Here is a 15,061-nt window from a genome sequence, read left to right on the forward strand (position 1 = left end):
CTGCAAAGGAAGATGATGGGATTTAGGGAGCCCAACAACATGTGGAGGGCTGCAGGTCTGGTCACCTGTTTTAAACAGTTGCAAGCCACTTTTTGTCAAAAGGGTAGAAATACTTTATACCAAGAAAAGTAGGTTGACGCACTGGCAGCTGATCCAGGAGACAAAGGCATGGAGACGAACTTAAGATGAGTCTTGGCTGGATCAAGCCAATGGCCCATCTAGCCTGGTGTCACAGTGGCCAACCAGACGCCTTTGCTGGGAAGCCCACAAGCAGGGCCTGAGCACAACAGGACTCTGCCCACCTGCAGTTCCCAGCAACTGGCATTCAGAGGCATAATGCCTTTGAAAGTAGAGGGAGAACACAGTCATCATGTCTAGTAGCCTGAGATTTCATTGCCCGCTTCTCCTGCTCCAGGTGCAATGATTGCTTTGATTATTGAATGGTTATTTTTTTATTTTTTTTCATTTTTTTATTTTCAATGCAGAATCATAACAAAAATTACAAACATTGAATCCAAAATAGTACTATACAGACAAAAATCCCCGGAACATAAAAAAAAAAAACAGAAAAGGAAAAAAAAAGGGCAAAGGAAACAAAACTAAACTAAACAAAAACGAAAAAGCACACATCTACAGAGCAAAACCATATCATTACATACATATACACAAATTGACTTCCTTCCTTTGTTCTAAGACCTCAAAAAATTTACTCTTACTGTATTGTTGTGTCTAATTAGATTACTTCCATCTTTGTGCTTTTTTACACCATTTTTCTTATTCTTTAACCCTGTAAAGCATCATTCATTACATACCAATATACTAACTCCAGAACAATGTTTTTTCATATACTCTTTAGCACAACCCCATTCTTTTAATGGCTTTTTTTTTTAAAGCGAAAAAGAGTTCAGTTCCACTTGCCTGTCACCAAGGCCCAAAATGTAACCAACCATCGACATCACTGCTAACGACCGAGTGTAATTTGTTCTTCTGTCGAACCACACCTAAAGAGGAACACGGATCATAGATGTGAGTGAAACCTTTTGCCAGAGAAATGGTTTGAGATGGGGCAGCATTAAAGAGCAAATTTATGCAAGGGAATGCCAACCGGAGATTGGGCTGGATATTTTAAAATCCATGGACTAGGCCCAGAGTAGACTCAGTGAAATTAATGGACATGACAAACTTGGGTCTACTCTGAGTAGGACTTAGTTGGATACAACCTAAAGTGAAATCCAGTCAGAGCTTTCCCTGCTCTCTTCCACAACTATTTGCATGCCCCATATATGCCTTCCAAACCCACACAGGTATGAATCTCAATTGTCCACCGTGATGATCCTTTCCTCTCGGAACCATCAACCATCTATAAAAGGCCCTTCCCTGCAATGAGGTTTGTGAACATTTCATGCACAGTCAGGTTAACAGGCACTTTTCAGCCTTTTCTATTCACAGAAACACAAGCTGTGGCTGTTATGATTATAGCTTTTGTTCTTCAAGTCGTATGTAGGCTTTACTTTTTATTTCTTGCTAGCAGCAAGCTCAAAGTGATTTTGCCTGGCACATATTTTTAAACCTAAGGCCTTTGTATTTTCTATCACAATTGGACAGATTAGACGGCTGGAAACTAGCCTCAGATTTGTCCTTCCTCTCATTACCCTTCCTGTGCTCTAATCCGCCTTCCTTCATTTCCTGGGTTGTGCAAACCAAAGTTTACCTAGTGCAAATGTCACAGTAAACATTGGCTTGCTTAAACCAGGAAGCAAAGGGAGTAAAATCGGAGTCTGTGAGCCCGAGACTTGCTTCCAATTCTCCAAACCATGGTTTGAGATTGAACCAACCTACCACAGAACACGCAGTATCTAGCACTAGGGAATATAAAGTAGCAACTTTGATAACTAGCAGTTGTATTCTATCATTCTTCATTCACTGACTGAAATATGCCTTATCTAAGTCTACAAGTACTTCAGAAAGCATTCAGAGCCTGTTGTACCTCTGAGCTGGGACTCTTCAGCCAAAGAAGTTTAGCGAGATCATCCCCGGCTGTATTATTAACAGCATGTTCAAACACCTCCACCTTCTGCATCAGAGTGAGGTGATCGTAATCAGGAGCCATCTGAAAATAATTGGAGAAAGACAACATTTAAAAGCTACCATGTTTCTCAAGGAGACACAAGAAGATACATTTTTACAGGAAGGGAACATAAGAAGCTGCTGTATACCAAGCTAGACCACTGGATCCATCCAGCTCTGTAATGTCTACACTGACTGGCAGCAGTTCTCCATGGTTTCAGTCTGAAGTCTCTTATAGACCTAACATGGGTTGTCAAGGATTAAAACATGTGCTTTACCACTGAGCTATGGTTCTTTTCTACATAAGAGCTCCAAAGGCAACATTAACTCTTCCCCCCTGTGAAGAACTTAGAATCTTCTATTGCAGGTACAGCCTTACCCTCAGCATGATGCGGTGTTCAATGTTGAGCAGAATCTTCTTCTTTTCTCGGTAGTCTCGGATGAGTGCGTGCAGAGTGTCACAGTGGGGCACCCAGCCAATAAGCCCCGAGTTTGTAGAAAGTGGAATAACTGCATATCTTTGGATGCTGGAACCAGAGGGAGAAGGATATTAAACTGTTGAAAAATTGCCTGCCCCAGCTTTATTGAAAATACACTCATTCCAGCAACTGGGTTTCCTTCAACACACCTGAGGTTTTTACGCAGGGATGTTGGGTCATTGGCGAGCAGAGTGTTCACAAGGCCAAAAAGCTGCATCACTCTTTCATCCTGACGCAGATCTTCATGGCCCTTCAGAAGGAAGACAAATTCGTGCCCGTTGCTACCTGTATGGGAAAAGGAGAAGGTTTCTTAAGTTGCGTAAACTCAGATGAAGGTTTGGAGGGAGCTGGGTATGAATATGCCCCCTAGTCAAATTGAGGGTTTCTCCCCCTCCACAATCAAATGGTATATACATTTTATGAAATAAAATAAAGTTAGTTTTGTGCTCTCTTTCTCTTTACCATGTCTTGCATGACATTGCTTTCCGTTCCATTTCTTTCAGTATTCTTCTGATCAAACTAAAACTCAAATCATTCTGCTCTTGTTAAGCTACTTCTGGTCAGTTCAAACAGTGCTAGCAGGCTTGCCTCAAAGAATCACAGAGCTGGAAGGAACCCCAAGGGTCATCTTGTCCAACCCCCTGCAATGCAGGAATCTCAACTAAAGCATCCATAACAATTTGTCTCTCTTATCATTCATAAGCCAGCTGCACTTTTTTTATATATACATGATAAAATGTGAACAGACACTTAATAAACAATGACTAAGAACAAGTTGCCCACACATCAGAGAAAAACCAGGGCACTTTGGATGGATACGTGAACATCAGCAAGCGTAACAGAGGGAAAAGCTTTAAAGGGTTTTGGGGACGAAGAATCAACCACTTCTGCATACTGGGGGGAAACTGACAGAGGCCTCACACTCCCCTTCTGGTCAACCCTCTGGAGGGGCCATATCCCAGTGGTAGGAGGGGCCAGAGGCAAAAGTGGGTGGAGCAATGAATGCATTTTTTTACCTTGAACAGTGTACAGTAGGCTGGTTTCTACACAAACTCACACAACCCATGCAAGCAAAAGGCATTACTGGAGCTCAAGGGCACATTAAAAGGTAAAGGGACCCCTGACCATTAGGTCCTGTCGTGACCGACTCTGGGGTTGCAGCGCTTATCTTGCTTTACTGGCCAAGGGAGCCGGCGTACAGCTTCCGGATCATGTGGCCAGCATGACTAAGCCGCTTCTGGCAAACCAGAGCAGCGCATGGAAACGCCGTTTACCTTCCTGCCAGAGTGGTACATATCTATCTACTTGCACTTTGACGTGCTTTCGAACTTCTAGGTTGGAAAGAGCAGGGACCGAGCAATGGAAGCTCACCCCGTCGCGGGGATTCGAACCGCCAACCTTCTGATCAGCAAGTCCTAGGCTCTGTGGTTTAACCCACAGCACCACCCGCATCCCCAGTCAGCATTAATTACAGTCAGCAAAAATACTTGGGGAAAGTAGGCAGGTGAGGAACACCAGGGGAGAGTCCCAAGAGGTTGAAAGACTGCATTTGGTCCCAGGACCAGAAGTTCTTCATCCCTTCTTTAGCTACTTTGGCTACTGACAAACCTATGAATTGTACAGTTTATCAGTACATCTATTCCCCCTCCCATCCTTCCCTCTCTAAATCAGTGATCATTAGAACACCAGAGAGAAAAACAGACAGAGAGACTTGAAACTAAAGCTGGGAAGAAGGTATGTGTGCTTCTTCACCCATTGAAAAAAAAAGTCAATTTCTTACCCATTAAGGTTAATTTCCTTGGCCTCTGTTTGGACGTGATGACTTGCAACGATGGCGCAATAGACTGGATGCGGATGACTTGCTGGTTAGGGTCATACGTCCCTGGGACCGCTAGCTCCAAATCTCGGCACATCAGGAGTTTGGGTGAGACGTACTGGAGCTCCAAGGAAGTCAGCTGCCAGCAAAAAGGCGAAGCGGGTAGACAAAAGTATGGCATTTTAATACAGGCAGTTTGAAGCGCCTGTTGAATGGTTGCCAATGGTAGATCCCACCCCCACCCAAGGGGAAAAACCCTGTGCCTCTCAGCTTACCTGAGGCAGCTGTTTCGAGATTCGCCTGAACACATGATAATAGAGATCCCAGGCTTGGGTGAGGTCCTTCACATTTCCTGATTTCATGTATTTCCTGCACCATTCCTGGGCCTCCATCAGATCTCTGCCGTAAGCCTGCCGAACAAGAAGAAAAATTAGCCCATCACTCTATGGTTGCTGACTAGTGCGGAGAATGCCGAGGGGTTGTACTGTCACACGGTACTCAATTGTGCCAAATTCCTTCACAAAAGGTGGGCAAGTCTGCCTCAACCTACATGGTTTTTTGTTTTTCTTTCTTCCCCTAATCTTCAATCGGGGCCAGCTTCTTATAACTTGCTACTTCCAAAAGACAGACCCATGAAGCAAAGAGGCTGAAAGATTTTGTGATTAGTTGTTTGTGTATTGCAGGTTTTGCTGGGACCAGCCAGCAGGGTCAGTGGTCGGGGCTGATGGAGTTGTAGCATCCAAAACACCTGGAGTAGCCACCTGTGTGCTTATTTAGTGAGGCTGCTCATTTCAGGATTAAAACGTTCCTAATGTGAACCACTCACAATTCTTGCTTTGTGGACCTGGACTTGGAATTGCAGCAGATATTGACAGTCCTCAACTCATTTCATACCTGGTTGAAAGAAGTTTCCTTAAGAGTTTGAGGCCCACGCTCCATCATGGCATGAAGGGGCTCCAGCACTTCAAACATCCCCTTGACGTTCCTCTCTCCAAAATAGAGACGCGACGCCTCCTCCAGCCCCTCGTGCCACATCTCATGCCAGAGGATGGCCACACGGATCAGTTCTTCGCTCACCTGAATGGAACACATGATGGAAATCACTGCCTTGTATCTATCTATACAAGGGCCCACCTGAACCTTTGGCAGCAGCAGTTTTCAGGTTGGGGTGTCTTTGTGTGTGTTCCCCAGCCCTGTTATCTTGGGACAACCTGGGGTGGGGAACCTTATTTTAGCCAGAGGGCCACACCCTTCAGAGCCGCTTCCTGGGGTCTACATAACGCAGAGGGCAGGACCAGTGGCACAACTGATGTGACTCCTACTTTTGCACACAAGGCAACTTTCCAAACACACAAGTCAGGTTCTCTATACCACACAGAGACACAATTCTCTGTGTTCCATATCAAAAACTCCAGATATAGGGAGGTATATTAATAATAATAATAATAATAATAATAATAATAATAATAATAATATCAAGGCTAGCAAGAGGCATTATCTGTTGCAGGGGTTAATAGTACTTCTGACTGACCACAAGAGGGAGCTTAAGGAGCGTCTTAAAACACTGTGGTGCTACGTTGCACAATCCCAGCATCAGCATGTGAGCATATGAGCCTACTGTACCAAATTACAGTGGTACCTCGGGTTAAGTGCTTAATTCGTTCTGGAGGTCCGTTCTTAACCTGAAACTGTTCTTAACCTGAAGACCACTTTAGCTAACAGGGCCTCCTGCTGCTGCCGTGCCGCCGGAGCACAATTTCTGTTCTCATGCTGAAGCAAAGTTCTTAACCCGAGGTACTATTTCTGGGTTAGCGGAGTCTGTAACCTGAAGCGTATGTAACCTGAGGTACCACTGTAGACAGTTCTATTTATTTAATGCAGAGCAGCATTCAATGAAGAAACATTTCTCTCTCACCTTCTGCCTTCCCCTGATGTTCATGCACCTGTGACCTCACAAGAGCTTTAACACCCCCCCCCCTCCGTGTATTCTTTAACCATTTGACTTTGAAAGTGGGGTTCAGGGAGAGAAGGACAGGGACTTTCGGTGGGAGAGCTAAAAACAGGCTTCCTCAACCTTTGTTGACCCTCCAGATGTTTTTGGCCTACAACTCCCATGATCCCTAGCTAGCAGGACCAGTGGTCAGGGATGATGGAAATGGTAGTCTCAAAACATCTGGAGGGCCGAGGTTGAGGAAGCCTGGCTAAGAATGTAAAAAGAGCCTGGCAGCTGGATCAGGCCACAAGCCCATCTAGTCCAGCACTCCATTTCCCACAGTGACCAATCAGGGGACTCTTGCCATTGTGATCCAGGAACCAGCAATTCAGAGGCACACTGCCACTGTTTCCGGAGGCAGCACATGACCACCATGACCGTAGCCACTGGTTGCCTTACCCTTCACAAATGTGCCTTTTAAAGCCATCTAAGCTGGTGGCCGTTGCCACATTTTTATGGCAGCGAGTTCCGCAAGTTCACTACTATGCGGGGTGAGGGGGGGGGGAAAGAACACACGGTGAGGCGGAAGGAAATAAAAGATGCCTGGTTTTCCGCAACTGTTGCTGGAAGCACATGGCATGGTTGTAGCTCGGGTCGGGTGGAAGGAGGGAGCAGTCTCCACTTTGAATCATAGGCCTGGAAGGTGCCCCAAGGGTCATCTAGTTCAACTTCCTGCAATCAGGGGCAGCCTTTAGGCTCTCAAATTTCAATGGTGCCCTGTGCAACGCTTAAATTCTACACCCGCACTGCCTCTAATGCTCCATTCCACAGCACTGCACCAGTCGTGGTACTCTAAAACCGCCTTTGCTGAAATGCAGGAATCACATCCCTGACAAACGGCCATCCAATCTCTGTTTAATAACTTGATTGAAGGGAGGGGGTGCTGGTGCATTCTAAAGATTGCTGCTTCTGCTGCAGAAGAGATAGCATCCTGTTCTCACAGTAGCTTCCCAGATCCTTTTGGGGAGCTTGCAACAGAGTTCTCCCCACTTGTGTCTCCCATCAACTGATATCTGCAGGCATATGGCCTCTGATCATAGAGGCAGAACATACAGTAGATAGCTATTGTAGCTAGTAGCAACTAGCCTCAGCCACCGTGGTTTTATCTAGTTCTCTTTTAAAGGCATTCAAGCTGGTGGCAATCACTACAACCTATGCAATCGAATCCCAAAATTCAACTATAAGCAAATAAAGAAGTACCAGCCCACTGGTTCCAGACCCCTATCACTCTCTTCATTGTTTTTTGATATATTAGTGGCCATGTGATGATTTTAGCTTATGAATTTTATTGTTTAATGTCTTGATTTGTATATTGGGGTACTTTTATAGCTCTGTTTAGAGTACGTAATGTTTTGATAATATAAATGTTTTAAATCTTTTGTATCAATCCAATATATTTTCTTTTAATTGTTGAATGATTCTGTGTACATTGAAGCAGCCTTTGGCTATGTGCAATAAAACTGACTGACTGACAGTCACCCTCTCTAAAATTCTGTATGCTAGCATTAAAGAAAAAGATCACACACATTCTCAGACAGAAGAGTCAAGAGGATCAATCCTTGCCGAAACTGTAATTAGAATCGTTTCAGAATACAAAGGGAAGAGTGTTAAAATAAATAGCACACACAACTCCCTAAGAGTCAGGCAGATCAATCCTTGCAAAACCATAATTAGGATGTTTTTGAGTACAAAGGGGAAGACAAAGTGAAGCTCATAATGGTTACTCTGTCGACCAAATTGCAAAGCAGAGGGATATATTAATTAAAACAATACAACCCACCACTGAGGTTATAGACAAGAAGGGGTAAAAACCTAAATGAATGCCCCAACCTGGAATGTTGCACAAGGTGGAAGGAGAAGCAGAATGTGTGCATGCATGCAACACTCACCATCATGGCCTGCTGGACTAGTGTGTTGCTGTGTTCGCACATATTCTTCAAGATTTTGTTGGCGGCATTGTGACGGGCCGTTGTGGTTGACTTTGAAGCGACAGTCAGTGGGTAGATCAAAGCCTAAAGTATCAGAAAGCAGCAATTTATAAAACCGGAGTTTGTTTACAGTCTGGAGCCTCAACGAGGTTTATTTGGGGGGGGCGGGGCTGGTGGGAAAAGAAAGCAGGAGTGCTTACCTGTGGGTGGTACCTGCCAATATCTGTGAGAAGCTGGTAAATAAGTCGGCCCACCAAAGGACGAGGGGTGTCGATTCTAGCAATGAGCTGAGGGATAACCTAATTTTAGAGGACAAGAGAGGTAAGGGGTGGGGATGGGGAATGAACTCAGACATTTCTCAAAAGATGCTCTTATTTCATACAAAGCTAAGACAAGCAAAGGAAAAATGGCAGAATAACAAACTCAGGTTTATGAATGATGGGGCTTGGGAAATCCAGACATGACCATGGATTATTTTCTTGAGTCCGCTGTTGTACTTAGCTCTAAATAATGCAAGGGATGCTCACAAGAAACCAGTCCCTTACCTGTAACCAGGTATCAATCTGGATGGCCTTCACCCCTTCTACCAATGCCTCATTGACTTCTGGCCAGTGGCCGTAGTCGAACCATAGAGTAAGGACTCTAAGGAAATAAGATCAAAACATGTCAGGCTCATAAAAATGCAAGAAGAGTCCTGCAGCTGGATCAGGGCAGTGCCCCACTTAGTCCAGCATCCTGTTCTTACAGTGCCCAAGCAGATGCCCTAATGGGAAGCCAGCAAGCAGGACCTGAGTTCAAGAGCAGTTCTCTCCCCACTTGTGCTTTCTAGCAATTCAGAGGTGCACTGCCTCCGGCGGTGGAGAGTCCCCATCAAAATAAACAGGACAAGGGCAGCATTGATTCATTGCCACTGCACAAGGGCGGGGGGGGGGGGGGGATCCTCACCTGAGGGTATCCTGTAAATTGTTTCCTCGTGACAAAGAGATGGACCGGAAGAAACCCTGCACTGCTGGAACAGTGTACATCAGGAGTGTTTTGGACAAGTCCTGCCAGGGAACAAACGTTTTGCAGGTCACTCCGCATGAAAGCAAATGACAGCCAAGCCAGGGATGGGGAACCTGCATCCCCGCAGATGTTGCTGTGCTACAATGCCCACCATCCCTGACCCTGGGCCGGCGGGTGTTTTGCCAACGTCTAGAGTGCCACAGCTTCCCCACTCTTGGGGCATATCAATTGGAAGGCTGAAAGGAAGGGGAACCAGCTGGACACATAGCCCACTGGGCCTGGAGAGCCAAAGGGGAGACAATTGGAGTGTACCTCCATGACTTTCTTCTGCACGGGAGATGGGACGGGGCTGTTTTCGGTGCTTTCTGTCTCGCTCTCGCTGTTGCTGCCCTCCGTGTTGGCACTGGTGACACTGGCTCCACTGGCGTGGCGAAGCTTCTTCTTCTCGTCCCTGGCCTGGTTCTGATGCTTGTAGTGGAGGACGGCCTCAAAATTCATGACTGCCCATGCGTGCCAAGCCTGCCGGTTGTGGGTGTGAGCGCATTAGAATAGCCAATAAACAACGCCCCTGCTGATCCCCAAGCCAACACTCTGCTGCAGAGGGCAGAGGTGCTTAAGTGTTTTGTACCCTGGACTGACAGGCCCCACCAGAAGGCCCCACCAAAAGCGCTACTGCTACTCTGAGTGACAGGGAACCTTTTGCTTACCTTGTACCAATTGCGGTCATGCTCTGTAGAGGCACTGTAGTACTGCAGGACCTTGGGGATAGTGCTTTCATTGATACCTTGCAGGTTCAGCTGCCACTCACCCAGTTTCAGGAAACACCTGAGAGCATATGCCCAGAGGAGAGGTTTGGTCAGAATCAACTATACACTTCCAGAGTTAACGCTAAATACATTACTTCTAGTAAATGAGCCACCATAGCTGTTAGAGGACTGTGACAATTTGGGTCCCAGGCTTTTTAGAGCCGTCTACCCATGTACCAACTGAACTGAACCCCTGTACTAACTAAGTAACTAACCTGAAACCAAAGGGACACATGGGTTGCTAGATGTGATGTGAAATATATTGGCATTCTTTTCATCTCTCCTACCCCACTAATTCTCTATTAAAGAATCCACGTTGGTGGCCATCACTGCTCGTGGGAGCCATTGTTCCACAGTTTAACTATGCGCTGTGTGAAGAAGTGCTTTCTTCTGCCTGCCCTGAATCTTCCAGCATTCAGCCTCACACTTGTTTACACTGAAATGCATTTGCTGTTTTACTGCCATTCATTTGGTTTGTGGAGACCCTTCTCAGAACTCTTTCACCATCTCTTTTCATTTTAAGCACCCTGAAAATCATGCCTCATCTTATTAGAGGTGGTTTCAGGAGGTCGGTGCACGTAACTCAGGTGAGGGAACCCTACAGATATTTCTTGGGCAACAATTCCCAGCATCTTTGAAGATTGGTCATGCTGGTGGGATGACTAGATGGGAGTCCAACAAAACCTGAAGAACCACAGCTTCCCCATCCTTGCAGTAAGAATCAATCCAGCTTACATAATGCGGAACACACAGCAAAGTGGTCTCTGCTGAGCAGCTGGTACAATGATGTTATCAAATGAAAGCAGAATAAATGGTGCTAACAGTGCTGGAATGGTAGAGCTCTGGGAACAGCAAGCTACTAGCACAGGTTAGTGATGTCGAGTGAGTCGTTTCATCCAGAGTGGTTTCAGCTGGTCAGGCCATCGGCCGACACTTTGTGTTATCTGCAGTTTTCGAATGAAGGCATATCGCTGTTTCTGGCCTGGTTGCTGAGCCTCGGGGGAAGGAAGGTACTGACCGTGCCATGAGCTTATGGAGCTCCTGCCTGTGCTGCTGATCCTCAGTTGCGATGGCATGCTGAGCCTGCTGCTGCATGGTCTGAACAAAGTGTTGCATGTGCTGGAACGCGTCGATCTGCAAAATGAATGCATGTGTTCTTTGAAGTGCGTTGCTAGGCTGTTATCAAGCATTGACAAAGGGGGAGGGGCTTTACATACAAATCAGGAATCATTGGGTTGTATCCAATGTGGGCCCTACTCAGATCAGACCCATATAAATTAATAGGCATGGCTAACTTAGGTCCATTGAATTCAATGGATTTCCTCTGAGTAGGTCATAGTTTGACACAACCCAAGGGGCTTTCTCTCTCCCCTCTTCCATCTCAGGCCTGATTTCCAGCCATTTGTCAGATGTCCCAGCCAGTAAATGATAAAGTGATTCAAGGTCTCACCTTCCTTCATACAAGTGGTCAGCTTTTGTTTTTTTAGAGTACCCTGCGTATATATCTTCAATTAAAAATACATTTATTCCCCTTTCCTTTCCTTTTAAAAAAAAGTGGATTTTTTTTAAGCCTTGGAAAAAATAGGGTAAAATGAGCCAGCAATCACACACCAAGCTGGTAATTCATCTGTGCCATGGAGAGCAGCTTTTGCACTAAAGAGGAAGATGAACATCACCATTTTCTTCCCGTCTCTCCTCTCTTGGGTTGCAACACTTCTGTACCCAAGCCAGAAAGAGAAGGCAAAGATTCTTTGGACATGCCCTAACAATTCATTAAAGCTACATAACCAAAGTGGATTTCCTCCTATAACTTCTGTGGAAGTGTAAAGGAACCATTCTCAGCCTGAGGGCTGCCGTGTTCCCTGATGGGCAAACCCTCTGGGGGGTGACATTCCATTGGTAAGTGTGGCCAGAGGCAAACATGGGCGGAGCAGCATTCGGCTACATTCCAGTCATGTAAAACAGGAGTTTCTGCACACACACACACCACCCTCCATCCATCCATCCATCCATTCATCCAGGCAAGCGAGCATCATCATCGCAGTACAAGAACACATTCCAGGCTAGGCAAAGGCACTTGAGGAGGGCTCTGAGGAGGACTGGTGACAAGGGTGCCCTGAGAAGAATCTTAATGCCGGATATAGTGGCTTCTGGCTCTCAGCCCCCATCCCTAGTGCAAAGGGCATGCACCCACCCACACCTCCCTAACTACACCATAGGTGAGGCACAAGACCCTTTCAGCAATGCCACCTACCCCTCTTCCCTCTCAATGAGCTTAGCTTGTACAAATTTACATCTTCTTCTGAAACTTCAAGGATTCCTAAATTGTTATTATTTCTTAAGGTGTTACATTAATACTTGATGAGCTTCACACACACATACACACACACACACACACACACACACACACATGCAAGGTTGCTTAAATCCCCCCCCCCCACTGTGAGTTGAGCTGGCTACAAGAAAAGCACGGGTGTAAACCTGTCCAATTCAAAAATAGTCAAAAGATTAGCCATTGGTGGGGTGGCCCTTTCTGCATTTCAGAAGCTGTGCAGCTGAGCCACACAATTATAAGAGCTTTAGCCTCCACAGTCGGCAAAAACCAAGATGGGTTTGGGGTGGGGGCACTGAATAGAAGGAATGACGTGGCAGCACATTCAGGACTAAAAGAGAGACTTTACCATATATTAAACAGGAATAAGAAGGGATCCAGACTGAGGTTTATTGGATTTGATTATGTAAATTCCCCTCACATGGCTGTGCCAAAGAGACTCGGCCGTGCCCCTGCAAAGCCAAGTGATTTGGCCTTACATAGCCCTGTGCATTCTCCAGCTGTTTGTTGGCTGGGTATCTAAGTCTGCAGAGATGTTTTGTCTGTGCAAAAAAGCCCCACCCCTAAACCCTTTTCCGGTTTGCCTGGTGTGTTTGCTTGTTTCTTTACTGACCACTGACACAACACACACAAGGGTATAGAAAATGCTGGAACACAGTAGAGAGCCATCCACTTTGAAACCAGAAAAGGTGGCTGGGCAAGGAAGGGAGAAGATACTTGTGCATTTTGCTTCTTGCACTGCAGCAGTCCTAGGAAGTAGGAGTTATCAGCAAGAGGGAGAAAAGCATTTTCGAAATTCTTTCCAACATTTTTACCTTGCGGGCACTTTTCCACATGTGCTTCATGTATGCGTAGGTCACCTGAGGATGAACAGTTGGCAACGGGTGATCCAACTGCCGGGACGGGTCAACCCCAAGAAGCAACACGAGGGTCTTATGAGCCAAAGCCTTGAATAAACAGAAAAGAGGAGGGGTGGGGGAAGGTTACTGTGGATTTTTGCGTCCAACTCTTCTTCCTGTTCTCATACCTGCTGGAGTTGCAAGACACACTCACCAGCCGCCCACTCTTGCCGCACAAACTGGCGTACTTGAGCCAAGTCCTCATGTCCTCGTGGGGGTTAACAACAAGGGACCGGACCATAAGTATCCTCTGCCAGTCCTCAACGATCCGCTGGCAGCCCTAGAAAAAGAGAAGCACAGGCAGAGACCTCTTAAGTCCATGTATCTGTTGGTTTATTTCTTATTCCTGCCGACCATGGAAATTAAAATAGGCAGTAGGCTTACGGCAAACAAGCAGCTGCACATGGTGCACCAGCAGCCTACGCAAGTCATTTCCACCCGGTGTGATGGTAGCTATCTACACAAAGGGTCGTGGCTCAGTGGTAGAGCATCTGCTTTGCATGCAAAAGGTCCCGGGTTCAATCCCCAATGGCATCTCCAGGTTAAGGCTGGGAAAGACTTCCTGCCTGATAGCTTGGAGAGGGTCTGCCAGTCAGTACAGGGAATAATGAACAAGATGAGCCAAAGGCCTGGCTCAGTACAAGGAAGCTTCCTCTGCTCCTAAACCTTTGTATAAGAGGATAGGTCAGCTAGTAGCTACTAGCTGTAACAGGCAGTGGTGCCATGTCCATGAACATCATCTTAGGAGATCTGCTGAACTCTCTAGGTCAGAGGACGTTTTGCCCTGTTGCTGCTAACATCAGGCACTGTCCCTGCTTCCCGTTCTAGGTCTTTAAAAAGGGCTCACTCTGCTGCTGCTATCTAGCAGGGAACTTACAATCTTGCAGATGTAGTTGGACTACAAATTCTCATCACCCCTAACCAGTGACCATGCTGACTGGGGCTAATGGGAGTCTGAGTCCAACAACTTCTGGCCAAAGCTTCCCCATCCCTGCTACAAGGATAGGAGGTTGCCTTATTCCAAGGCAGGCCACTGGTCCATCTAGCTCGGCCTTGTCAACACTGACTGGCAGCAGCTCTCCAGGGCTGTTGGGTGAGGGACATTCCCAGGCCAACATGGGGGAGCTGGGGATTGAACAGGAGGCCTTCTGTATCCAAAGCAGGTGCTCTGCCACTGAGCTATAGCCCTTGCCTTGATAGGTGAAAACAGAAGCAGACATACTTCATTCCCACTTGGTTCTTGCTGTTCAATAAGTTACTAGGTTTCCTAACTTGAAACGGAAATTATTTCATATTATGCATTTTTGTTATTATGTTGGACTCTTTTTTATGTGGATAGTGGTATTGAGAGGTCTTTTGTAATGATTTTGGTTTTTTGTCATGCTTTGAGCATAACATATAGAGGAAAGTGATAAAGTAAACTATAACCATGGAACGATGGAAGAAGAAAAATGGATTGGGAGGAGGAAATACACAAAGGCAGGTATAAATTCTTAGCTACCAGTTGTTCTAATGACCAGCTGGAAATGCAAAAGGGGACACAGAGGGAGAGACCAATGTGTTTTCCTTGAACCATTACTCTTGTGGCCCTCAACAGAAAAAAGGCTGTCTTAGGGGAGACAAGGAAGGAAGGAGAAGAAAATAAAGACTGCTGTATGTTGCAGTTAGTAAGGAATATCTAACCTATCGTGGGTCCAAACAAGCAGCTAGTGCTCCTGCTAATGCTGAACACAGAC

General features: G+C 46.0%; 1 protein-coding gene across 4 annotated transcripts in view; it reads right to left on the minus strand.

The window, feature by feature from the left end:
• The window catches only part of MTOR (mechanistic target of rapamycin kinase), a 99,879-nt gene that overhangs the window by 7,623 nt on the left and 77,195 nt on the right, over positions 1-15,061 (minus strand). For all 4 annotated transcript variants that reach the window (XM_083750044.1, XM_083750042.1, XM_083750043.1 and 1 more), the window contains 16 exons: positions 13,480-13,605; positions 13,242-13,373; positions 11,113-11,228; positions 9,996-10,113; positions 9,601-9,807; positions 9,229-9,329; positions 8,829-8,925; positions 8,484-8,582; positions 8,245-8,367; positions 5,257-5,439; positions 4,638-4,772; positions 4,327-4,501; positions 2,696-2,831; positions 2,447-2,594; positions 1,988-2,110; positions 919-1,001 (listed from right to left, as the gene is read on the minus strand). In XM_083750044.1, coding sequence (XP_083606170.1) covers positions 919-1,001; positions 1,988-2,110; positions 2,447-2,594; positions 2,696-2,831; positions 4,327-4,501; positions 4,638-4,772; positions 5,257-5,439; positions 8,245-8,367; positions 8,484-8,582; positions 8,829-8,925; positions 9,229-9,329; positions 9,601-9,807; positions 9,996-10,113; positions 11,113-11,228; positions 13,242-13,373; positions 13,480-13,605 — 2,102 coding nt within the window. The remainder of the gene's footprint in view (positions 1-918; positions 1,002-1,987; positions 2,111-2,446; positions 2,595-2,695; positions 2,832-4,326; positions 4,502-4,637; positions 4,773-5,256; positions 5,440-8,244; positions 8,368-8,483; positions 8,583-8,828; positions 8,926-9,228; positions 9,330-9,600; positions 9,808-9,995; positions 10,114-11,112; positions 11,229-13,241; positions 13,374-13,479; positions 13,606-15,061) is intronic.

Source organism: Podarcis gaigeae, assembly GCF_964106915.1.
Source record: "Podarcis gaigeae genome assembly, chromosome: 8".
Classification (NCBI taxonomy): Eukaryota; Metazoa; Chordata; class Lepidosauria; order Squamata; family Lacertidae; genus Podarcis; species Podarcis gaigeae.